The sequence below is a fragment of the Aotus nancymaae genome, unplaced genomic scaffold (assembly GCF_030222135.1).
Source record: "Aotus nancymaae isolate 86718 unplaced genomic scaffold, 86718_ANA_hifiasm-v0.15.2.pri h1tg000049l, whole genome shotgun sequence".
Taxonomy (NCBI): Eukaryota; Metazoa; Chordata; class Mammalia; order Primates; family Aotidae; genus Aotus; species Aotus nancymaae.
The window spans coordinates 32,658,839-32,684,834 of record NW_026988463.1 but is presented as its reverse complement, the minus strand read 5'-3'; the positions used below and the strand labels follow the sequence as shown (position 1 = coordinate 32,684,834).

Here is a 25,996-nt window from a genome sequence, read left to right as displayed (position 1 = left end):
CTGCCCCATGTCTAGGGTCAGGAGGGTGGTCCCCAGGCTGTGCAGGCCACGGTGTCCTCCTCTCTGCCCCATGTTTAAGGTCAGGAGGGTGGTCCCTGGGCTCTGCAGGCCACGGTGTCCTCCTCTCTGCCCCATGTCTAAGGTCAGGAGGGTAGTCCCCGGGCTGTGCAGGTGGTATGTCCATGTGATGTCAGCCCCAGAAACTTGTTGCACTCACGCATGGAACTTTGGGGGGTGGGGCACAGTTAGGAGCCCAGGTTTTGTTCTGACCTTCACTGGACTCCTCTTCCTCCTCATCATAGTCCTCTTCCTCTTCCTCCTCCTCCTCTTCTTCCTCCTCCTCCTCTTCATTCCCAGGCCCAAAGCTCTTCGAGGCCTCTAGCTCCTCTTCACTCTTCCCTTTCAGAAGGGCGTGGATCCGTACAGCCTCCTTCCACGGAACGCCGCCCAGGTCAGAGGGGGGCAGGCGAGCCTCCTCCTCCTCCTCCTCCTCCTCCTCCTCTTCCTCCTCCTCCATCTCAGATTCGGAACTGCTGCGAGGAAAGAAACACACAGCCAGAGTGAGGGGACAAAGGAAAACTGAGAAAGGGAAGGGGAAGGGCCACCATCAGAAGCAATGCGTCCCAGGCAAAGCACCTGCTGAGCAGGCGGAGAGAGACAGCAGGGAGGAGTGCCATCAGCAGGACAGGGCACCTGGGCACGAGGCGCCACCTACCCAAACCCACCTAAGGGGACGAAGGGAAGAATGCTCCTGCTCACTGACCTCGAGCCCTTCTCTGTAGGTGGATGGGGCAGGGAGGGGACCCCCGAGGGCTGCCTGTGGGTCTGGCCTAGCCTCTGCCCTCGGTGGGTGGGGGAGCACATAGAACTGGGAGAGCAGCTCCTTAGGGAGCCTGTGGAAGTTCCTGACCACAACCGCTCATCAAGGGGCGGCCCATCCCTCAGGGTGCTTCAACCCAGCAAACACTGAGATCACTGGTTTTGGTTTCACAGAGGCTGTGAGGGCACAAGCAGGGCAGTGGACTGGTTCTGATATAAACCCATGACTCTGGGAATTGAGAATGGAAAGCCTTCTCTCATGCTGACCTGCTGTCTGATTAGAGGAACTCAATTCTACGTGACAGTGGTAGGTCAGAAGGCTCTCAGGAGTGCTGTGGGCATTGTGGGGGGAGGGAGGCCTTGAAAGGCCTGGACTGAACTGGCTGGCGATCAAGGCCCGTGTGCCTGGGTGGGGCGACAGATTCCATTTCCCGGCACTCCTCAGAATCCCACCAAGTGCCAACCCCGGAGCGGGACACTATGGGGGCACACTGCGAAATGATGGCAAGGGCACCGCTCACTGCAAAACCACAGGACAGAGACTATGGGGAAAGGGGGCGGAGGCAAACCTGCAACCCCAGGGTGGTCGCTCTTGCCGGCTGCTGCACTGTCAAGCACTCCTGTCACAGCTGCAGCCAAGTGCGGCCGATACAAGAAGCAGCACATGGGCGAGAATGCACACGCCACCACGGACACTCCCGGCTCTGGTCACCCCCTGCAGCTGTGTACCTCACCCCTGCCCTGCAGAGGGAGGCAGGACAGGGACAAAACTGGGCCTCTGCAACCTGTACAGCTCCAATACAGGCAAAACCCCAATGCCGCTGCACAAATGGAGATGTTTCTGAGTGTTTCGTGGTCCGTTAATTCCCAAAGCAGCTTTTTCAGAAGCGGCCTTACCTGCAGTGAGAGACCCAGGGAAATTCGGCTTTCACAGTAAAGCCATGGCCCAACCTCTGACCCAACAGAGCCCCAAATCCAAGCATCAGGCACAGAGGGGGCATATGCCCTAACCTCCTGCGAGGGTGTGTCCTCTCTCCCACCAGGCAGCCCACTTGTGTGTAAGAGGGTCAGCCAGTGAAATCACCACAATGGGCACTGAGGGGGCACTGCCAGGGCCATCACTGCTAGGTGAAGAATCTCGCCTTGCCAATGAGAGGACCCTGGCCCTTGTCCTTGGCTTCAAGAAGGTAACCTAGACACGCCTGGGGTGCGCTGCCTACAAGGCTGTCACCGTCTCCCGGGGGCCTCAGGTCATGTCACACAGCCTAGTTGATTAGGGTGAGGTTTTGGGTCGCACGGTATCCAGTGACCTGGAGACTGAGATCAAGCATGTGGACAATCAATCAATCAATCAATCATTACCTGTGTAATAAAAACTCCCAACACGGAGTCTCAGGGGAGCAATACTCCTGGCGTATTGTCACACATGGGTAACAATAGAGTACAGCCATTCTGGCCCCACAGTGAGCACAGCGGAAGCTGAGTCTGGTTCTTTCCTGGACTCACCCTGTGTCCTTCCTCCCTTGGCTCACTGGCATCTGTGCCCTTTCCCTGTAATGAGCCACAACCATGAGTACAACAGCTTTCAGTGAGCTCTGTGAGTCCTAGCAAATTATCAAACCTGCAGGTGATTCTGGGAGACTCTGGAATTCGCCACTGGGGTCAGAAGTGGGGCAGTCTTGTGGGCTGTACCCCCTTTCAGTTGGCTAATTCCCCACTCTGCCACACCAGCTCTGCTCCTGGCTGGCTGTGTGACTGTGGGTTATTTGTGCTCTCTGAGTTTGCTCAGCGACACGTTCATTCACTCACCCGGCGAACATTTCTGAGCACCTACGGCTCAGCCAGTGGACACAGGAATAAAAAGAGCTGTCTGCTTAGTGCAAGCAGCGCAGGGTAGTGAACCCGGCCTCGGCCGTTCATTCACCTGAATACAACTTATTTGATTATCTTCTCCTTACAATGCACTTGCTAGACACTGTAGGGAATACAGAGGTGACACAGGAAAGACCGTATGCTCAGCTGGGCCCAGTGGCTCTAGCATTTGTGATCCCAGCACTGTGGGAGGCTGAGGCAGGTGGAACATTTGAGCCCAGGAGTTTGAGACCATCCTGGGCAACCACAGGGAGACCCTGTCTCTACAAAAAAAAAAAAAAAAAAAAAGATAAAAGTAAAATAACAAAAGTTCCTTATTCTCAAGGGGAGGAAAGGTGCACACACGCCATGCTAAAGCACAGAATACAGGCACGGTGGGCGGAGGGCAGGAGGAAGTCTAAGGTGGGCAAACCTAAGAATCTGGGCCACAGAAAACTTGGCATCTGGATTTTGATTACTTTTCAGCATTACCTTTACTGGTATTCCTTTTGCCTTACGTTTGTGTTTTCATTAATTTACTTTCTTCTTCTTCTTTTTTTTTTTTTAAGATGGAGTCTTACTCCGGCGGGCTGGAGTGCAGTGGTGCAATCTCTGCTCACTGCAACTTCTGTCTCCCGGGTTCAAGCGATTCTCCTGCCTCAGCCTCCCGAGTAGCTGGGACTACAGGCACGCGCCACCATGTCCAGCTAATTTTTTTGGTATTTTTAGTAGAGATGGGGTTTCACTGTGTTGGCCAGGATGGTCTCGATCTGTTGACCTCATGATCCACCCGCCTCGGTCTCCCAAAGTGCTGGGATTATACAGGCGTGAGCCACTGTGCCAGGCACGATGGTCTCGATCTCTTGACCTCGTGATCCACCCGCCTCAGCCTCCCAAAGTTCTGGGATTACAGGCGTGAGCCATTGTGCCCAGCCTAATTTACTTTCTTATTAATGAACAATGATACATAACCTAGTGCATGGCATTTGACATTGGGCCGGGCATAGTGACTCACGCCTGTAATCCAAGCACTTTGGAGGCCAAGGCAGACGGATCACCTGAGGTTGGGAGTTCAAGACCAGCCTGACCAACATGGTGAAACCCTCTTTAAAAAAAAATAAATAAATAAAAAAGACATTGTTTGAACATAAAATAAGGCTAAGGACGCATCTATGCTCACCTTAAATCTTCACTGGGCCAAGGGAAGGCCCCCTGGTTCCTCCTTCCCAGCTGAGCAGCCGGGGCCTGTGCAAGGCTGCCCCGCAGTTGGCAGCAGGGTGGGGCCACGCTGCAGCTCACTGGGAGGGGGCCTCAGCGCAGGCCTGTACTCGCCCTGCGCCATGTCATCAGGATGGCTGCACAGGCACAATATGGGCACTGAATAAACGCCCTGAGATGAGGACAGCGAGGCCCGCTCACAGCTGTTAGTGTCACATCAGCCAGTTTCACAACAGTTCAAGGAACACGGGAGCACAGAAAATAGCAGAAAACAACCCTTGCCTCTGTGCATCAGCTGCAAACCTAGCCCACCTCCCAGAGACTTTGCTGCTTGCTGCTGTAGCTCCCAGACAGGCCACGCTCTCTTTGTGAAAGACACAGAAAAAGCCGGCAGGGGTTGCCAACACCGTTCCAGTCCATCATTTTCACAGGACTGGGCAGTCTCTGGGTCTGTCTAGGTCCTGTGCATCACACCTAAGACTCACAGTGTGAATTTAGTACCTTGAGGCTCCGAGCACCTGCATCTCTGGAGGAAGGGTGCAGAGGAGGGAGAAACCTGCAGTGTGGCTGACCCTCTGGACTCTAGCCTGGAAACTTCTTAAGCACAGAGAATCACTATACCAGAAACAAATGCAACACAGACAATCAACTTCTCCCTTCCTCTGGGGAGAAGATGACTTTTCAGAAGACTGCCTCCCAGGAGAGACAGGGTCAGAAGATCTAGTCATCAGGATCACCTTTCCCTCCTCACAGGACTGGCGCTGGTGAGAACATATTGTCCTGAGAGATTGTTTGATTCGGGTCTGCCTTCCCTGGAGCCACACTCTCTCTCCAAGGGCAGGTGCTGGGTCACCACCATGCTCCTCACAGGGCCAAGTGTGGCCAAGACAGCAGGAATGTGCCAGGGGCCGCAGTGAAAGCCAGGTCAGGGTTACGCTACTTTCAGAGGTGTCAGAGGTTGCACTTTGACTGTCCCCTGGTAAAGTCTCCATCAGAAGGTGCTGGCCCTTCCAGCTAGAAGAGTGTCCAGCAAAAACCCTCCCTGCTTCAGTTTATACCCAGCTACTCAACTCGAAGCACCTGCCCTGAATCTGCCCCCCAGCTGTCTTCCCACTAAGACACTGACGGGTCTAGCATGGGAAAGAAAACCAGTGGGCATGTGCACGGGATTTCTGCTCCACTTAATGTGCCCTGCAGCCCTCTGCTGTGTCAAGAGGGGCAGATCTGAGGGTGACAGAGATGGATGGAGGAAGCCCTGACCGTGCGCCTGTAGCACAAGGTAGTTCTTGTGGGTAGCTCATTGAATTGTGCAACTGCTCTAGGACTCAGCTGCCCTGCTTTTGTAAATGATGAGACTGAAGCCTAAGGAAGTTGGATCATTTGCATAAGGTGATGTCGGGGTTCCCACCAGGGTCCATGGATTATGAGACTCACCATGTGTCATGCTGTGCCCTCCTGGGTGGTTCTACCAGAACCACCTGCCAGGGTGACAAGACCAGGAAGAAGGTCTTGATCAAGCTCCTGGCTGCCCGGATGCAGCCTGACAAGGGCAGACCAGGAATTCAAGCACACCCTACCAGGAATGAGGCAGGCTGCTGCCAGGAACCACTGGAAGTTCCTGGGTGGTTTTCAAAGGGCAGTGGCGAACCATGGTCTTCACTTTTAAATTAACCCACTCATAATCAGAAGGACTCTGACATCCTCTGTCCTGCTGGGCTGCACCCTAGGTACCCTTCCCTGACAACCGTGCGAACACTCTCCTGCTGAGCAGGCAGCTGGAGAACATGCACATCATGCAGCAAGTTTTACGCGGTGGAAACTTAATCCATGTTAAAACTAGCATCCTGCTCAGCAATGGCTCAGGAGCTGCCTCTGTGGGGAAAAGGGGGTGATGCGGGAGGGACAGGAACAGGCAGAAATTCCCATGTACTCACAGCCAGCCTTGAAGGAGCAGACCTCTCTCATTTGCAGTGTTATTCTGACAGAGAGCAATGCCTGCCATCCACTTTTCTGTGACCTCACCTGTCCCATCAGAAAAGGGACCTGTGTGTGCTAGCCCTCCTGACTTCTCTCTAGAGCCATGAATGTGTAAACACTAAAGAACATCTGCCATGAGCACTGCACCAGCCGCCTGGGGCACATTCTTCCAGAAAGGAAGGCAATCGTGGAAAAACAACACTAAAATCACAAACCAGCTCTCCCTTGGCTTTGACCACCTGGCCTTTCCAGCGAAAACAAAGGTGCTATTTCCAGCATCTCCTCCAGGAGACAGGCCCCCCCTTGCCTGCAAGGTAGAGGGATGAAGCTGATTAGGCCTGGGCCAGGGGTCTGTGACAAGGTTTAGGCTTTATAGGCACTTGTATGTTTAAACCATGAATCGATTATGAGACTCATCCGGGGTATCTGTTAGAAACTGACATTCCTGGCCTTCACCCCAAACCTACTGAATTAAGATACTCCAGGGAGGGCCTACAAATTACATTTATTTTTGTTTTTGAGCCAAGGTCTCTGTCACCCAGGCAGTGAACTCCTGGGCTCAAGCGATCCTCTCGCCTTAGCCTCCCGAGGAGGTGGGACCACAGGAATGCACCACCATGCCTAATTTTTGAATTTTTTTTTTTTTTTTTTTTTTGTAGAGATGGGATCTTGCTCTGTTGCTCAGTCTGGTCTCGAACTCCTGGACACAAGTGATCCTCTGCCTTGGCCTCCCAAAGTGCTGGGATTACGGGTGTGAACCACCATGCCTGGCTGGAACTGTATTTTTAACCAAGCATCCCAGGTGATGTTTATAATCAGGGAAATTTAGAAAAATCAAATTGGTGTTTCTCAAATTGTAGTCTTTGGACCACAATATCGCCTGGGAACTTTTTAGAACTGAAAATTCTGGGGCTTTACCCCAGACACACTGAATCGGAAACCCAGCCCAATACGTTGTGCTTTTATCACAAGCCCTGTGTGACTCTGGCATGGGGAAAGCTTGGTCACCAACATTCTCAGACAGGGTATGAGCCCAACTCAAGTCCGGGCATCAACCCCCTGTTTAGGGAAACCAATACAAGACTTCCTCACCCTGCCCTCCCAGTGAGGGAGACCCGTGCTGCACCAAGAGTGGAACAGCAGCAGTGACTCTGGGTGTCGGGCTTTGTCCGTGCTTTATGACTGAATCCTCACAGCACACCTATGAAGTGCGGTACCTCTGCAGATGGGGAACTGAGGCAGGGAGAGGCTAAGTAAATTACCAACAGCTAGCAGCTGGCAGAACTGCACTTAAAATCCACGCCTTGCTTGACTCCAAAGTCAGGTTCTGAAACATCAGGCTGCTGCCCCCTGCAGCAGAGGCCAAAGTAACGAGTTCACCGAACATGTGACATGAGAGTTCCTGGGCTAGACTGGTTGATGCCTTAAAACTATGCCATTTCTCATCTTCCAGTCTAACATCTCAGCGAGTAAGGACCGAGGGCTGGAAATGCACCCAACTCTGTGCTTGGTGCTTAGGGAAGAGAGAAGACACCACACGCTTCCTGTGTCTTGCCGCCATCCAGGGAGGAAGACGTTTATAGCTCCTTCCCCTGGACGCGTCTTTTGTTGTTGTTAAGACAGGGCCTTGCTCTGTCTCACAGGATGGAGTGCAATGGCACGATCTTGGCTCACTGCAACCTCTGCTTCCCAGGTTCAAGTAATTCTCCTGTCTCAGCCTCCCGAGTAACTGGGACTACAGTCAGGCCTGGATAATTTTTGTATTTTTTTGTAGAGATGGGGTTTCATCATGTTATCCAGGCTGGTCTAGAACTCCTAGGCTCAGGTGATCTGCCTGCCTCGGACTCCCAAAGTACTGGGATTACAGGCATGAACTACCCCATCAGGCTGGGCTCTTCATGTTTTTTTTTTTTTTTTTTTTTTTTTGAGCTGGAGTCTCCCTCTATTGCCCAGGCTGGAGTGCACTGGCACAATCTTGGCTCACTACAACCTCCACCTCCCATGTTCAAGTGATTCTCTTGCCTTAGACTCCCAAGTAGCTGGGATTACAGGTGTGTACCACCACGCCCAGCTACATTTTGTATTTTTAGTAAAGACAGGGTTTCACCATGTTGGCCACGCTAGTCTTGAACTTCTGGCCTCAAATGATCCACCCACCTCGGCCTCCCAGAGTGCTGGGTTTACAAGTGTGAGCCACTGTGCTTGGCCAGCTCTTCACTTTTAAGAGACTATTTTTCAATCTGTATAGCACTGAATGCTAATTTTTATTTTTAATTTTTTTTTTGAGATGGAGTCTTGCTCTGTCACGGAGGCTGGAGTGCAGTGGTGTGGCGGCGCCATCTTGGCTCACTGCAACTTCCGCCTCCCAGGTTCAAGCAATTCTCCTGCCTTAGCCTCCCAAGTAGCTCAGACTGCAGGCATGTACCACCATGCCCAGCTAATTTTTGTATTTTCAGTAGAGACAGGGTTTCAACATGTTGACCAGGCTGGTCTTGAATTCCTGACCCCAAGTGATCTGCCCACCTTGACATCCCAAAGTGTTGGGATTACAGGTGTGAGCCAGTGCGCCCAGCCTGAATGCTAGTTTTAAAATCTTTTAACTTGAATTTGAGTTAGATGGTGCATGTATTGCATTGCGTAGATGCTGACTGGTTTCATGTTTTCTGTGCTGCCCTTCTGTGACACCTGCTGTTAACGCCAGGGTTTAGCCTTTCTTCTATGTCCTTGGTACATTACATGAACTTGCTGCCCCGCCGCCTCTCACAGTTTATAAATTACAGTGGAAAAAACAGTGCTGATCGACACTCAGCCCAAGGTCAAGCCAGTAGCTCTGCTCAAGGGTTTATACATGCGTTTCGTTTTGACACACAGCACCTCTCACCCTCACTGCAAGGTCAGTGTAGAGAGTGTGTGGGCTCCCCCTCATCTGGGCACAGCCGGGAGGGTGGGACCTCCATGGGTGGTCTGGATAGGGAAGCAGAGCTCTGGATGAGGATGCACCATCAGCGACAGCTTTGGAACTGCAGACACCAAGGCAGAGGCTGTCCCTGGCATGCATGGAGGAGCGATCTGTGAGGCAGCCTAAGACCGGGTCTGGTCAGAGGGTCTCTGACATGAGGGCTAAGGTGGCGGGTGCAGCTGAAAGCAGATCGGCCCAGTAAACACCCTCTGGAAAGCGTTCTTGGACCTTCTGTTCTCCTTATCCCCACATGTTCCCTTCATCATGGCTAAATCAAGGTGACTGGTGTGTGACTCAAATGCTCTCCAGGGCCACTGAAGCCTCCACCCCTCGGGGTTGCAGCCTGTGTTCCTGTCCTGAAGTCCTGCAAGACACTGGCCACTCATTTTATTCTTGGCTTTCTTGATCATCTGTAATTGGCTGAGCACTTTGAACCCGTCTCTGCTGACACTGGAAGCCCTGGGGTGCAGAACAGCAGATACAGGGGGTCCTGGGGTCAAAGCATGTACACCCCAAAGGCGTCACCCGGTTGGACATGATTACAACTCCGGGACTGGCTAAGTATGCATCCACTGGTACTGCATGTGGCCCCTGGGGCACAAGTTTTCAGTCCCTTTCTTTACCCACAGGAGAAAAAAAAGATGCCTGGAGAGATGAGCTGGCCTCCTCAAGATAGCCTGGTGTGCTGGTGGCTGAGTCACCCAGAGTCCCTCCCCGTGTGCCTGTCCTTCCCTCTGCTGATTCTGTGAACCACCTGGGGGCAGAGGCTGCCACTTTCCTTCCAAATGACGAACTCGGAGCTGGGGACATGTCAGGAAGGAATAAGTTATCTCCTGAATCTCTGAACTGAGTCTGATGGAGGAGTCCTCACTGGCTGCAGGATGAGGCTAAGAACCTAAAAGGGACTGGGAGAATGGACTGAGGTCAGCAGGGAAGACAGCAGGTCTACTGGGCTGGCCCCTGGGAAGCCTGAGTTGGAATCTCAGCTCCAGCCTCGGTGACCCCCGCTGTGGTCATTATCAGCTTCTTGGTTGCTTTATGGGGCTCCTGTGACGAAGACCCAGTGAGGCCACCAGCATGGACGCTGTGCAGTGTAACCTGCAAGGCCTCCATGAGCCAAGCGCTGCTCTCAACAGTCAGTGCATGGGCTCACTCTCCCCACATGAGGAAGCAACTAGCATTACGCCCCTTCACGGAGGGGAAACAGAGGCACACAGTGGTGAGGAGGCTCTCAGGGCCGCGTGGCGGGTGGGCACCCTGCAGCCCTGTGTGCTGACCTGCTGGCGACGTCCTCCTCAGCGCCTGTGTCCAGCACACTGCTCAGGTTGTGCTCAGCCTGCGTCTCCTCGGGCACCTCCTGCAGCGCCTCGGCCTGCTTCAGGGACAGGCGGTAGTTCTCCAGCTCGATCCGCTCCGGGGTGCCCCTCAGCCGCTTGGCGATGCTGGGCTCCTCCAGGCCGTTCACGCCTGAACCTGCGGGACAAGCACAGAAGCACCGTGCTAAGGCCCGACTACAGAAGGGGCGTGGGGGTGGGGACTGACACCCAGGCTGCGGGCCCTCCCTCCAGAGCATGGGGCACGTCGAAGGTCAGGGCATTTGCCGAGTTGCCAGAGGCCAGGAAAGGACCCTGGCCTGAGAGTGGGAACTTCACTAAGCAGGAGAAAGGAGTGCGGCCCAGTCTGCCCTCCGGCTCAGGGCGTTCTCGCTCCTTCATTACCCTGAACCCCAGCCCTTAGAGGGGAGATGCAGCCTTCTCACAGGGTGACTGTGAGAAGGGCATCCCCACTGCAGCCCGCCCCGGGATCCAAGACCCCACCAGGCTCACGCCCCCGTGGGCTGCCCCAGGTGCGTCCCCCACTGTGGGTCACCCCAGGATCCCAGGATCTGCCCCCACCCGGCATATGTGCCCTGCCACTGAGGGGGCCCGGCCAGCTGCCTGCAGAACGTCTCATGCTGTGGACCTGTCTCCTGATGTCTTAGATAAGGAACTTTCTGTTTAATAAGGCCACGTGGGTGATGCTGCCCCTACGGCAGCACTGCTGCTCAGAGGAAGGACACCAGGCCTGGCCGCTCATGCAAGTGGCACCCAGGCCTCTTTTCAATGCACAGGCACACTTCCCCATCAGTCCTCTGTGGGTCTTTTCACCCTGTGGTTTCAGTATCACTGGCAACCTTGGCCCGAGTCCTGCGTGTGCGCAGGGGGTCACAACACGGTGATTTTAAAACCCCATCACTCCTCCTCCACTACCACTCTTCGGTAAAGAAGCACTTTTCCCATTTTTTTTCTTTATACTTTCAGGTACTGCTATGGACTCGGATTTTTTAAAAAGTAAATTTTATGACTGTGCTTTGGTCCCCTTTAATGTGGAGCGGTTCTGCTGAGCCTCCCTTATCACCACCATTATTCTCTGTTGACGTCCCTTGTCCTCTGATTCTGGTCAGAGGAGGCCCATCATGTGTCCTCGGGTGTGTCCCCTGTAATACAAGTAGCACCAGAACCAGGTGGAGGCAGGCAACCCCAGGTCACATGCCTGGCTCCAAGGTTGAAGGGTCTTAGAAAAATCACAGAACTCCTCGGGGCTCATTTCACATCCATACATGATGGCAACACCCACCTTTGAGGGCTGCCACGAACACCAAGTGAAACACACACACACGTGGGGGTGCGTGCTGACCCTGCACCCCCCAAGCATGGTGACCCTCCTCTTCCACTCATGCCTGTGACCTGGGGAGTGCCCAGGAAACATGAGTGAAGCGGCAAGTCTGGTGTCCCGTAATGTTTCCACCACCACGTGTGTCCTCCTACACGGGTATGCCACGTGCACTGGCTCTGGTTACTGAGAAACAGGGCCGAGGCGCAGTGCCACATGGTAGCAGCCTGGTGTTACCAGACCTTTAAGGAGGCAGGGAAGGGGCAGAGATGCTAGAGGGAGCAGGCCAGCGATTCCTGCAACATTCTAAGCTCTAGGAGACCACACTGGGTTTTGGGATGCCGCGTCATATAAGCCTGTGTTGAGAGACAGGTGGTCCATCAGGCAAAATCCGGCTAAAGGAAAGCGGCGGGTGACTCAGCAATTTTTGTGGCATGTCAGGTCGTGCACAAAGTGTTTTTTGAAAGCCTGCACTTCTGTTGTGTGCAGTGTTTGAACATCTTTGCGATAGTCTCAAAAAGAGCTTTTCATGAACACTGGCAGTCACAGGATAAAGTCTTGGCACATCTGTTGGAATTACTGGCGTCCTTCACCAAATAGCATCTTTCACATTTATTTAGTAGAGCATCTTTACTGAAAAAGCAAGATCCAGTGGGGTATTCATGTCCAAATTCAGGTCATCGTGTGACGAAGGATACCTGGGTTCACTTGTGCCCTGGGAGAGCAAAGGCCCTAACTGCACCAGCTCACCATTCCCAAATCCCAGTCTGCTCATCCCCCCTTTCTCATCAAATCCCACGGCCTCCCCATAACAAAGAGGAGAGGGCTGAGAATACCCTGACTGCAGCACCATTTGATTCTTTCCATCATTTATTTTTGACACCTGCCATGAAATGGAAAGCAGATGAAAAAGGGAGGTAAAGTCAAGCAACTACCCAAGAAGAAGCTTTCTGGGAATTCCATGAATATAGAATAAAAAGGGGCATTTTCTTTTAGAAGGGAGAAGAAAAATAGAGTAAGAACTATCCCTTCAGGGAAGCAAACAACGAACACTCAACAATTCCGATCCAAGCAATTTTAAGGTAGAGTGAACAAACACGTAGGAAAACATGCATGTGGCATCTGTTTGACGTGGGTAATGCAGATTGTCCGGCAAGAACTCTACTAGGACCATGGAAAACAACGCAGATTAAAAGACTCTCCACTCTAAAAGAGCTGCAGGCTAGCGCCTGGGAGACAGTCCTGCAGGAAAAATTTCAGCGCAACGTGTCAAGTACCATGACTGAAGTATGCACACCGTCACGTGCATACTTCACGTAAAGACGGGACCACGTAAAGACGGTGAGTTAGCACATCGGTAGAGTCAAGAAAGGCGTTCTGGAGGCGTATGGACTTAGCCAGCTGGAAAAAATACATTCTTTGGGGCAGGCACTATCATTTTGCAAAGGAAGTAACTCAAGCTCAGGTCACACAGCCAGTGAGCAGTGGGACCAAGAATCATTCAGGAGACCACCATGCTGTCTCTAGACTTACGACAAGGAGAAGAAAAACCAGGCACAGGTCCGCGATAGTCCTATCTGCCTTCCCCTTTGGGCATCTTCACCATAATCTCCTCCTCACTGTAATTTGCTAGCTGAGGGACACAGCACTTCACAAAAGCTTCTTGGAGCAGAGAAACTGGCATTGAACGATGGACACTCAGTCCTCCCACTGTCATTGCCCTGGAAATTCTGCAAACCCTGCAGACTAATGGATCATCAGGTAACAGAACTTGGCAGTCCAAGCCCAGGGCCGGAGCTCTGGGAGGGGAAATGCTGATTTAATTTTGGGCTTGGCTACAACCAACAGAAAAGAAACCAGAAGCACTCAGAATTGTTCAGATCCTTCACATGCCAGTCCCTAGAGAAAGTGTTTTGGGCCGTGAAACCTGCAGAAATGTTGTGCTGGAGACAGTGTAACAGGGGAGGTGGGAGGCAGCAGCTGCCACTCCTGTGGAGACCCACCAGGTCCACACAAGTCCCAACAGACCCTGTGGCGAGACAAGGACACAGAAGCACACTGGCAGGCCGTTCCCAGGGGTGAGGTCTTCACAGGGGTTCAGTGTTTCCAAAGGGAAGGTGGCACTCAGAGGATACTGGGCAAGAACTCCAAACTCACCAACTGTCAAAATAAGCTCCACATTCCCAGCCCTTCACCTCAAAGTACCATAGGAAATTAAATACACACACATACCCAAAACAATAAGCATAAACACCCCCCTCCCCAAACCAATCAGCATCCTTGATTCTCTGTCCTGAGCAAGGGGCTGTCCGTCAGATGAATCAGATGGTGATAAGAAACCAAGATAGCGAAAGCAGTAACAGTGGGGGCCTGGCCAGGGATGACAGCTCTGTGACATCCTCCCTCAACTAATGGCAGGGCCCAGGAGACAGCAGGAGTGCAGATGTGGACAAGCACTTTGCAAGGTGCTGGACGGCAAAGCCGGAAGTGCACCCTGCCTGTGAGGCTGGCTGGCCCCACGCCGGCCCCCTACTTCACATGCCTTAGTGCACCAACAACCCAACAGGGACTTTCCAGCTCAAAGCAGGATAAAAGATCTGCAATCATTTCCAAGGCCAAGTCTTCACTAAGTCAGGGCAGGCAGCTCTCAGGTCACTGGGAGGCCGGTTACAGCCCCACACATACCACAAGGAAACAGTCCCCAGGATCTGGGCCATATCCTAAATAGGAAAACGCTGTGGGCCTCACCTCATGTTCTGTTTCTGAATAGTTGCTGCTTGCACGAGCTCTGTACATCACTCTGGAAGAAATGCTTCTCCTAACAGAACAACCTGCTCTCGGCTGATGGGCAAGAGCTGCTGGGGGCTTTACTTGCATCCACCTGACTCCTGGAGAGGCATGGGTGCAGAGGATATGAAGAGGCCAGGTCTTCCCAGGGTCTCAGCAGGCAGCTCCTCTTCCTCCTCCCTGCAGTGGTAGCAACCCCCTCACTGCCCCCCTACTCAGCAGGGCAGCTGCTGTGGACACTTCAGGGCTCTGGGCCACCAGGAAAGATGTTGCACAGGAAATCAGGATGTCGAGGGCCTTTTCTGCCTCTTTCTGGCCTGTCTTCCCATTCCTTTTTCCTTTGCTTCTTTATAAGCTTGGGAGAGTTTGAATGGAATCCGAGTCTGACGAGGACTGAGGTGCTGTGCAGAAACTGATCCCATCCTGTTTCCTGTATCTGTAAGTAGGATGGCAGCCGGGTTTCATTCATCCAATCACTGATTCCACAAATGTTTCTTGATTGCTGGCTTCTAGCCAGACACCCTGCGGGTGCTCAGGCACACCAGTGACACAGCAGGCAAGATCCGTGCCCTGGGGCAGCCCACATCCTGTTAAGAGTCTGGGTGTCACCCACCTGCTGAGAGAGGCTGATGACCCCAGGGAGATAAAAGGGGCTGCAGACTGTGGTCACCTTGCAGTAGGAATGGCGCTGTGATTTGAAATGACTGGTCCATTTGAGAAGTACACTCCGGCCATTATGGAATTCAGAGATTCTCCCTAAGCTAGTCCCTCTCACTCCTGATGCTTTTCCCAGGCCACACTGCACATTTTTGCTGTGACTTTCAAGATCGGCTAACATCATTTCAGCTTGGTTATTTCTCTTATTTATGTTTTTGTAGGAACAAGGTCTCACTATGTTGCCCAGACTGGCCTTGAACTCCTGGGCTCAAATGATCCTCCCACATCGGCCTCCCAATTAGCTGAGATTATAGGCGTGAGCCAGAGTGCCTGGCCCAGCTAATGTCATTTCAGCTGCCTTCCCCACATGTCCACCCAAAGCCTTGCCTGCCCTGATCTTCTTGAACTAAGGGAGGGACCAAGCCATGAATCCACTCTGAACTGCAAAGTCTCAGGGGAGATGTAAGGAAGAGAAATCTCCTGAAGAAATGACCAGGCTGGCAGCATGAGTCTAAGTTTCCAGATCTGCAGCAAAACTGGTCACAGTGCCCTTGTGCTGCCTGATCCACTGCTGTCAGAAACTCACAAAATCACCCTGGGAAACTGGGGTGCCTTCTTCACAAGGGGGACCATGCCTCCATCTGTTTGAGCCCATTCAAGTTGGAAAAGTGCAGTCCCTGCATTCTCCCGCACGTCCTCACATACTGGAAACCAGGGATGCAAACATGGGAAGTGCAGCTGTTCTAAGAAGTCTGGAACTGCTGTCTGGCCCAGACGTTTTCCTCTGTAGGGCCAGGCCTGTGGAATGTATGAAGCTGCAGAGGGAACCCACTGTCTCAATCTGGGCTGGTCAAAATACAGTGAAGAATCAGCCTGGATATTCGTTCACTCCTATCTTGCTTTGAGCTACAGTTCCCACAGGAGATCCCACTGGCAACATGGGTACCATCTTGACTTATAAAACTAACGTAGTGGGAGGGGTCGATACCTGCCTTGGGGACTCCATCGCTCCTCTATTCAAGCTGCACCTCACCTGCTGTCTGCACAAGAAGGACTCTGGCCTATTTTCAGGAGGAAGTCACCCCTGGGGAGGAAAGATTCAGAGGGCTTTAAAGAGCCCTGCAATGTACAAAAGGTCTTCTGTGCTTATCTTCAGACACCTGACACCACCAACCTGGGCTTTCCTCCTCTGCTCCCTATTCACTTGCCTTAGCAGCCTCTGCTCAACGGGGCTCACGTTTTTATACTGCTGACAGTTACGTTCTCATTCCAGAGGGCAAGCCCCAGAGCCTGTGTGAAAAGGAAGTTTCTAAGCCACTGCTATGACAGAGTGGTTTCTGTCCCCACAAGCTACTCCAACAAACTTCTTCTGTGGCTTCCTAGTGGCAGGGAGTGTGTGTTCGTAAGAGTTTTCCAAGATCACACAACATGAGGTGTTTCTCTGCTTGCGAAGCTGGCGATGAGGGTTAAATAGCAGTGTCTGTTGAGCGACTACCTGTGCCGGGCACTATGGCAGGCAGGCTACACACAACAGCCCTGGACGTCACGACATCCCACAAGACGCTGTGATTACGTTGAGGGCTCTGTCTCAGTGGTGCTGAATAACAAGTCCAAAGGCTCACATGAGCCGGAGCCAAGGCTAACTCTAGTCTCTAATAGTCCTTCCACTCACTCATGCAGGAAAGAATTTGTTTTTGACACAGGGTCGATTGTCCCAACTGGAGTGGAATGGTGCAATCATGGCTCACTGCAGCCTCAAAATCTTGGGCTCAAGTGGTCCTCCCATCAGCCTCCTGAGTAGCTGGGACTACAGGCACGTACCACCACACCTGACTAATTTTTGAATTTTTTTTTTTTAGAAACAGGGTCTTGCTATGTTGCCCAGGTTGGCCTCAAACTCCTGGCCTCAAGCGATCCTCCTGCCCTGGCTTACCAAAGTGTTGGAATTACAGGTATCAGCCACTGTACTTGGCCCAGGATGAAATATATATATATATATATTTTGAGACAGAGTCTCACCTTGTCATCCAGGCTGGAGTGCAGTGGTACAATCTCAGCTTATTGCAAACGGCTTCCCAGGTTCAAGAGATTGTCCTACTTCAGCCCCCCGAGTAGCTGGGATTACAGGTGCACCACCACGCCCGGCTAATTTTTTGTATTTTTAGTAGAGATGGGGTTTCACCATGTTGGCCAGGCTGGTCTCAAACTTCTGATCTCATGATCTGCCCACCTTGGCCTCCCAAAGTGCTGGGATTACAGGTGTGAGCCACCACTCCCAGCCCCAGGATGGAATTTTTAACTGCCTTCTACACATGAAATATTCTTCATTTGGGGTAATCGTATTTGTATGTGGGTGCACTGAGAATAGTAGGAAAGTCGTCATGTGGATTCATGGGGAAATTCAGTTGCCTTAGCGATATTTAATTATCAGAGCAGTTGGGAAATTCTGAGTTAAACACTATATGCTACAGAGGCCGAGGAGGAGAAAACCCAATAGGGCATAAACCAGTTCTGTACCAGGGAAAACCACCCAAATGAGAGGGGGCTACTCTCAGACTCAAACGCGGTTTCCCAAGCGTGCTGAGGACACCCCCCACAGTCAGGACTCCACTGGGGGGGTGCCGAGGGTTCCTCCTCACCGCAGCAGCCTTTGCTCTCACTCTGCATGACCCTGTGGAACTTTTGCTTTTGAATTAGTTGGTTGTTTTTTTGAGACGGAGTCTTGGTCTGTTACCCAGGCTGGAATGCAGTGGCACCATCTTGGCTCACTGCAACCTCTGCCTCCTGGGTTCAAGTGATTCTCGTGCCTCAGCCTCCCGAGTAGCTGGGATTACAGGCATCCACCACCATACCTGGCTAATTTTTGTATTTTTAGTAGAGACAGGGTTTCACCATGTTGGTCAGTCTGGGCTTGATCTCCTAACCTCAGGCTGCCTGCCTCAGCCTCCCAAAGTGCTGGGATTACAGGCGAGAGCCACCAAGCCTGGCCGGGTTAGCTTTTTACTGTTAGATTATTTTTACTGTTATGATGACAACGTCTCCCCAAGGTGCCCTTTTGGCTGATGGAAGTCCTGGCACACATCAATGTATCTGGCCAAGCCAAAGAGGTTTCTTTGAAGCTATACACCCGATTCTCCACTAACGTACAACTCACCAGTGTACCATGCAGCTCTCCTAAAAACGTATTTTTCACGTGTTATACCATCTCAGATAAACCTCGACTTGATCCATATCAATCCGCCAGGCCATCCTTCCTAATGGCTGCTTCTTGGTGTTGGGAGGCTGTCGACATGTCTGAGGCACCAGGATTCAGCTAGGTCTCCTCTTAAATCACATGAGTACTGTGCTCTAGCTAATTGTCTACCTTCCTTAGCTGCCCACCTGCATGTAGCTGAGGGTATGATCTCAGGAAGGGTAATGGTTATGCACTGGGGTTTGAACTGTTTTAACTCTTCAGTTCAAATACGTGCCATGTGAACCAGGAGGTTCCACACAGTTAAATAACAAGTAATCTGTTAAGTCAATAGCTGTAGGGCTGATCTCACAAATCTTAAGGGGCAGGTGAAGAGAGGAAGGATGGCTTCTCTGCCACTTCTGCCTGTGGTTACCCGATCCTGCTTCTGACTCCACTTTGCACCCTTGAAGGGTGTTTAAGGCATCTTTATTAGAGCATCTCTCTCCTTCAGTTCAGGTCTGAATGGACCCAAAACCAGAGGCTCTGCTGGGGAGAGGGATTATTCTCATCATCTTGGTGTTCCTGGAGCCATCAGTGTATCAGGGTTGGCAGTCAATAACGTATTTTGAATAAGTGATCAGGATAAAGAATTCCAGTCCTGTGTCTGAGCTTCGCTCCACTATAATGCTGAGCATATTCCGGCCTTGGTTTCCTCATCTTAACACAGAGTCTTTACGACCACCATGCCTCTTAGGTAGCTAGTGCTGTGCAGGACCCCAAGAACAAATGGGAACTGCCACCCCATGGAAAAGGCAAGTCCGCCAAGATAGGAATAGTTCTCACAGAGCTCGAGAGAACTTCTGATGAAGATGCCAGTGGCACAGAGGACATCGAAGTTCCGAGAAGAGACCATCTCGAATGGCCTGATGGCCTGACACAATCACTTCACTTCATGGTGGACAGGAGTTTGGTTCTGGGGAGGGAGCAGCTCGATCACCAGAAAGGGACCCGGTGTTGAAACATGGCGGGGGAAGGGCAGAGGAGGACAAGGCTCAGCACGAACAAGTCCAGGCTGGCGTGCTCTCCCCAAGACTCCAGGCTCTATTCCAACCCTTCTGTCCTCCAGAGCAGAGCGCACCTGGCACTCCCAGTCCAGAATGTGTCCAAAAGTCGGCTCTGATGTGGCCCTCCTGAGAGCAGCCACACAGCCTGAGGCAGGCCTGGTCTCCATCGCAGGATCCACAGAGACAAACCCACATTCCAGCAAAAGGCTCTCTTCAATAGGTTCAGATGCCTTTCTTTTAAAGACACAAAATCACATATATGCGTTCCCTTGGCTAGCTGCGATGTATTTTTAGAAAGGAACTACAGTTGTCTGCAGCAGTGCCCGTGACTGCCCTGTGACACGTCTATCAGAGTCACACTTCTGTTTTCACCTATCAGAGGGTCACTGAGGCTGGCCTGGAAGAGCATCATCAGTCTAGGGTCACTGAGGCAGGCCTGGAAGAGCATCATCAGTGTCTAGGGATGGAGAAGACAAAGAACAAGAACAAAGGCTGATGGTGCAGGAGTGCATGCCCAGGCTCGGGGCACCCTTCCTGCAGGGTCACCAGCAGCTGGGCAAGCGGCAGCCCCAGACAGGCCCTGGGACCACGCATACACCCTTACTCTGCCTGAGAGAAAGCTACCTGGCTCCTACTCACATTTCTGACTTTCAGGTTAGGAGTCAAAAATTTAGCTTAATGTAGGCTGGGTGTGGGTGGCTCACACCTGTAATCCCAGCATTTTGGGAGGTCGAGGTGGGAGGATCACCTGAGGTCAGGAGTTCAAGACCAGCCTGGCCGACACGGTGAAACCCCATCTCTACTAAAAATACAAAAATTAACCAGGCATGGTGGTATGTGACTGTAATCCCAGCTACTCAGGAGGCTAAGGCAGGAGAATCACTTGAACCTGGGAGACGGAGGTTGCACTGAGCCAAGACTATGCCATTGCACTCCAGTCCAGGTGACAGAACGAGACTCTGTCTCTCAGGAAAAAAAAAAAAAAGGAAAATTTAGCTTAATGTAAATCCTATGTAGGGTTGTTTATGCTTTTGTTACTATAGTAAAGAGCCCCTAGGGTGTCATGGAATCAGCAGATGACTGCACATCCCATCCATGCAGGCTGAAGGAAAAAGCAATGCCACATTTAGCTAAGCAGCCACAGATTTAATAATGCTTCAAAACGGCCGGCACACAATGCAGGCCAACTCCCCCAGCCCACTCTGCTGCAGCCTGGAGACAGCCAACCCACCTCTTCTGCCTCCCCCAACTTCTGCTGGCTGATGACACATCTCAATGGACCACCTTATCCTAATACCACAGCAGGCAGGCACAGGCCAGAGAGGGACACCCAAAAGCAGCCAGTAGAAACAATTCTAATTCACCCTCACTCCAATTCTTCCAGCATTTACTGGAATCCCTGCCAATGACAATCATATGATATTCCTGTAATGCTTTTAAATAAACAAGTTTCATATATCCTATGTGCTCTTCACAACAACTTTAGCAGACAGAGGAGCAGGTAGCATTTTTCTCCATTTAAAAATTTTATACATGGGGAAACTGAGGCTCACAGAGGTTATGGCAACACTCATGAGAGGTGGCAGAACTGAAACTCAAATTAATGTCTTTCATCTCAAGATCTGTGCTGGTTCCACTGAGACCCAGCTCCACTCTCTGAGGCTTGGGCCGCCACCAAAGGGTGAGCGCATCCAAAGGATACAGAAAACAACACAGGATCTCTGCTTTATTCTGTAAGTCTGCCTTCTAAAGCGGTCTGCACCCACCCATCCTACAGCATGCTGTCTTGGTACTGGATCCCGACGTGTACGGAAGCACAGCCACCGGGAGTATGCTCACAGTTGTGTGGGGGCTGATGGGTCTGGAGGTCTGGGCTGGGAGCTGGCGACACCGCTCCGGTCACTTTTCTGATTCTCATCCCCGTGTCCTGAGGGCCTCCTCTACCCCACTCCCACCCCGCCCACAATATAACCGAGGCCGCCAGCATGTCAATGTCATATCCTTTCTTCCTCTAACTTCGGTCTAGATCCGTGGCTCTCAAATGGGTGGTTTTCCCCTGGGTCACTTGGCAGTATCTGGAGACATTTTCTGTTGACACAGCTTGGGGAGGGGGTGCTACTGATATCTGACGATGGGGAGAGGCCAAGGACATACCCAAAACACAAGGCACAGGACAGCCCTCACAGCAAAGCAGGATCCAGCCCAAAAAGTCCACAGTGCTGGGCTGGAGAGGCCCTGGCTTAGAAGTTAAATCAAGTTAACTCTAATCTCTTACCAAACAGGCCGACCAACCAATTCTCCACATGCTCTGACTGTGGCTTGATGTGAGCAGGTGCATTCAGAGCGGTGAGCTCACAACCCTTTGCCCTGGCTGCTGAGGTGCAATGCCTGACCAGCGGGAGTGAAGTACCTGGAGGACCAACCAAGGACCGCCTGCCGAACAGGTAGCTCTGGGCTTGGCATCCACGAAAGAGGCTCACGCTGTGATAAACTTGGTCCCTGTCACTCGCTGAGCACCTGTACCCCAAGTAGCTGCATGAGCCGCCTGAACTTTCCTTGTCTCACAGCACGACTCTGCTGAGGGAAGGCGACTGCTCCTCCTGGCAATGCCCCTGGAGAGCACTGCACATGCCCTGCCCCTCCGCCCATGTGTGTCGTGTGCGTGAGGCCACAGCAGGAATTTAAGGGGACCATATAAATCTGATGGGCAGCTCGTCATTCACTCACTTTCTCCTGGCTGGATGCTAGAAGCCTCTGACAGACAGAACATTCTACTTGGACACGACAGCAGGACTTCTCACTAAACTCAGGAACAAAACTGACTTGAGAACATGACACAGAAAAACACATCTATCTTGGCTCTGTGTTCTCAACTCTTTTTTCCCTATTTTCCAGAAGCACCCAATCTGAGAGGTCTGAGGACCCCTGGCACAGCGTGCCTTGCCAAGACCAGGTCAGGCCGGCCGCACATACTCAGGAGGCTTCCTGAAACCTCTCTGTGCTAAGCCACGTTGCAGCCAGCAGGCACAACCAGGACTTCCCACCTGGAGTGACACGCACACTTAGCCCAAAGACTTAAGAGTCAGTTGCTTTACGTGTGAATTCAGTAGAGTGGCCCAAGCCTGAGGAGATAAGTCCCCATTTTTCTCCTGTGGAGGGGATTCAACTCAAACTATCAGCACAAAAAGAGGTATAAAATCTTTCCTTCCTTCCCCTATCCCAAACCCCACACGGGCCTGTGCAGGCAATATCTTACGAGGGCTGTGAATGGCTGCTACAAAGCTGTAAGACAATGGAAATGTTAGCTCAACCATCACTCAGGCCTTTGAGACTTATAAAATGAGGCAGTAGAGGAAAAGCCAGCAGATCGACAAGCTAGAAGCAGTGACTGGAACCCGAAGAACAAATATCCCCGAAACATGTTCCGCGATCCTCCACATCACGATCCTCCACATCACTGGCGGGGCAGACGGAGGGAGGAATCAAACTTCAGGATTGATTTGAGAGAACGAAATGAGGGATGATACGGAGAAAATGAAGAGAAAGTCCATTTCATACTATTTACAGTCCGATGGCTGTCATTCTCCTCCTCAATTTCTTTTGATGACTTCCCACCTTGCAAGTGATGAAATCCTTTGCCTTTACTTAATCTGCTGTCTTTCCAAAGGCACATTCCCAACTCAGGGATGGCTGTCAAATAAATTGGGATACCTGTATTTCCCAGGAAATGAAATGGAAACCCACTGGCTTCTCCCGGGTCTCTACGCATAGCGCTCTTGCCCTGGCTGGGCCGCCGAGCGCAGACTGCAGGGAGTGGTGAAGGGCAGCCCCCGTGTCCTCTGCACAGCCTCTACCCAACTCTGAGTTTATTGGTTATGTGGCCTTGGCCAAGCCTGCCTAACTCCTGTGTGCCTGCCTCCTCATGTGCAGCAAGGGGCCTCCATTATGGCTGCCGTGAGGACCCAAGGTCAGTTACAGGAAGCCTCCGCTCAGGGCCTGCGCACAGCACGTGACGCGTGTCAGCTACTGCTGCCGCCGCCGTGTGTCTCCCTGCATTGCCTTTTGTGAGTGAGCATGGCGAGGGCCTCCAAGGCAAACTAACCAACATCAGTCACGCGTGGGAAAAACAGGAGTGAGTGCACTGCACGTTTTACTTTTTTTTTTTTTGAGACGGAGTCTCTCTCTGTTGCCAGACTGGAGTGCAGTGGTCCGCCTCCCAGGTTCAAGTGATTCTCTTGCCTCAGGCTCCCGAGTAGCTGGGATTACAGGCATCTGCCACCACGCCCAGCTAATTTTTGTATTTTTAGTAGAGATGGGGTTTCACCATGTTGGCCAGGATGGTTTCAATCTCCTGATCTCGTGATCTGCCCACCTCAGCCTCCCAAAGTGTTGGAATTAAAGGTGTGAGCCACTGCGCCTGGCCCTACTGTCTATTTTTATTTGGGGAAAATACTTCGGCAGAGAAGAGGGCTTTCTTGGCTGCAAACACAGACAAGCCCCGGCACGGTCTTTTCAGCAGCAAGAAGGATGGCTGCCGGCTCTTGGCCACACAGCAAGCCAGGGCGGACTGGCTCTTACGTCCTACGGCCCTTCATGCTCCTCACTCAGCCCCCAGCGCCTCCGGCTTCTCTGAGATCCCAGAGCCCCCTTCCTTGCACCCTCCACCACAGCGTTCCTGTGCCTCTACTAGTGCCGATGCCCCAAGAAAGCTGAGCTGGCCAAAAAGGCAGCGGCTGGTTCAGAGTAATTAACAGTAGATGAAACTCTAGAAGAAAACTTACTTTTTTTCCCCTGCATCACGTGGCTACATTTTCACTAAGAAAACATTTACTTTTAGAAGAACCTACTGACCTAGTCTCTCGGTAGTAAAATGGTAAGAAAGGCATTTTATAGCTAGTCTCACTCTAACCTGGCCTTTTTAAGATTCTTGGTTCTGGGGAATAGGACAACAATAAATAAATACACTGCTGTAACCCTGTTAATCGATACCAACTCTTCCTTGGTTAGCAGGTTGCACTTTGTCCATGAAAACTACTCTGGCAGGAATCCCTACCCGCTGCATCGTGGCCCGGTATGGGTCACAGAGCCCTGGCCTGTCGGGAGCCAGAGGTGAGTGGCTGGCTGGCAAGCACTGCTGCCTGAGCTCTGCCTCCTGCCAATCAGCGGAGATTCTCCCAGGAGGGGGACCTACTGCGAAGTGAACATATGAGGGCTCTACGCTGCATGCTCCTTATGAGAATCTGACTAGTGCCTGATGATCTGAGGTGGAAGAGCTTCATGCTGAAACCATCGCCCACCCAGGTCTGTGAAAAACTGTGTTCCACAAAACCAGACCTGCTGCCCAAAAGGTTGGGGAGCGTGTCCCTGCGGCTTGGCTTTGAAACAAGCTCTTCTCCCTCAGGTGCGGGCAGAGTCGGCCTAGTCACACTTTTTAGTTTTCAGGTTTGAGCTCTGAGCAGCTACGAAATGCCAAGAGTACTCCCCTCTCTGGAGCTCTCTTACACATTGTTCCCAGCTTCATTAGCCTTGGAAGAACATGAGAACAGCATGAAAATATACTTATTTAGGCCTCTGCCGGGAAAACAGCTCTGGTTTTGCTAGGTTTTTGTTGAGGAAAACCAAGACCCAGTAAAACCCTGAGTCCCTGTGCCCTTGGGACCTTGCCTGGTGTTGGTCTTCAGGAATTAATTCCACATTAACTAAGAAGTGCCTGCCACCAAAACAACTCAGGGCCCACCCCCTTCTGTTGGTTCACCTTTCCTGGGGAATTGGCACTGGCTGAGGCGGGGTAACACTGAGATGCAGGTGCAGGGACAACCCAACCTTGCAGAAGGCTCCAGAATCCCAGCGAGGCAGGAGGCACTGGGCCGAAATGCTTTGGGTTCTTTTGGGGAAAGGGACTACTCAGTGTAAAAGTAAAACAATTACTGAAGACCAAGCTGCACTGACATGACATAACAGAGATCAAGTAGCAATAACTCTAATGTATTACAAAACACAGAACAGGGAAATCAGTCACTTAACAGTCATGCCTGGGCAGTCTCACGTGATAAACATGAGCTGGGTAAGTACAGAAAGAAATAGAGGTAAAGAAAACACGAGAGGCCAAGAGAAGGTCTGTAAGGATTTTTCTAGGAGCTGTCCCAGCATGGCCCCAAGTGTCTGCAACGAGGCGGAGCTGGGGTCCTAGACTCCCTGACTGTGGAAGGGTGCTCCAGAACTCCCCTTTCATGTCAACGAGGGCCTTCTGAGGGGCACGTGCCTTCTTCCCATTTTTGGCACATTCTGCCTGTGCACAGCACCCTTCCCATTGTTGCAAGGAAAAGCGCCTCAGTGACAAGGTTGGGCTTAGCTAGCCTCAGTTAGGGTGAGGATGTTGGCAGTCATTCAACCTCTTGCCCAATGTCCTTCTTGGAGACCCATTAAAGTGCCCCCAAAATATTCAGAAAGCGTTCATAAATTGCTTTCGCAAAGCGATGTGGAAGTTGGCCCACAGGAAGTAAAAGGGAGCTGGTGTCACGTGCCTGGCAGAACCCAGAAGTAATTGATGGAGGGTCCCATTCGCCTGGAGGCTGCGTCCCCTCGAGGGCAATGAAAGGTGTTTCTGCGCACAAGGCTACCACCCCCTCCTGCCAAGGTAAGCAGTGAGGAGACAAGGAGCAATTGTAAAGAAAGAGATGCTGGCAGCCAACAGGGTGCTGAGAATTCTGGGTGTTGGTGAGAGGAGCCCAGCAGTGCCATGACCTGTCCTGGGCAGGAGCGCCAATGGGCTCACCGCTCCTTGTTTCATTATGACTGATCTACTTGCTGCCACTTGCGAGGCGCTTGGCTGGGTGA

General features: G+C 51.9%; 1 protein-coding gene across 16 annotated transcripts in view; it reads right to left on the bottom strand.

Moving 5' to 3' along the window:
• The window catches only part of MICAL3 (microtubule associated monooxygenase, calponin and LIM domain containing 3), a 273,518-nt gene that overhangs the window by 41,744 nt on the left and 205,778 nt on the right, over nt 1–25,996 (bottom strand). For 15 of the 16 annotated variants that reach the window (XM_064362782.1, XM_064362781.1, XM_064362787.1 and 12 more), the window contains 2 exons: nt 10,102–10,297; nt 271–533 (listed from right to left, as the gene is read on the bottom strand). In XM_064362782.1, coding sequence (XP_064218852.1) covers nt 271–533; nt 10,102–10,297 — 459 coding nt within the window. The remainder of the gene's footprint in view (nt 1–270; nt 534–10,101; nt 10,298–25,996) is intronic. The other variant, XM_064362783.1, reaches the window with a different exon arrangement.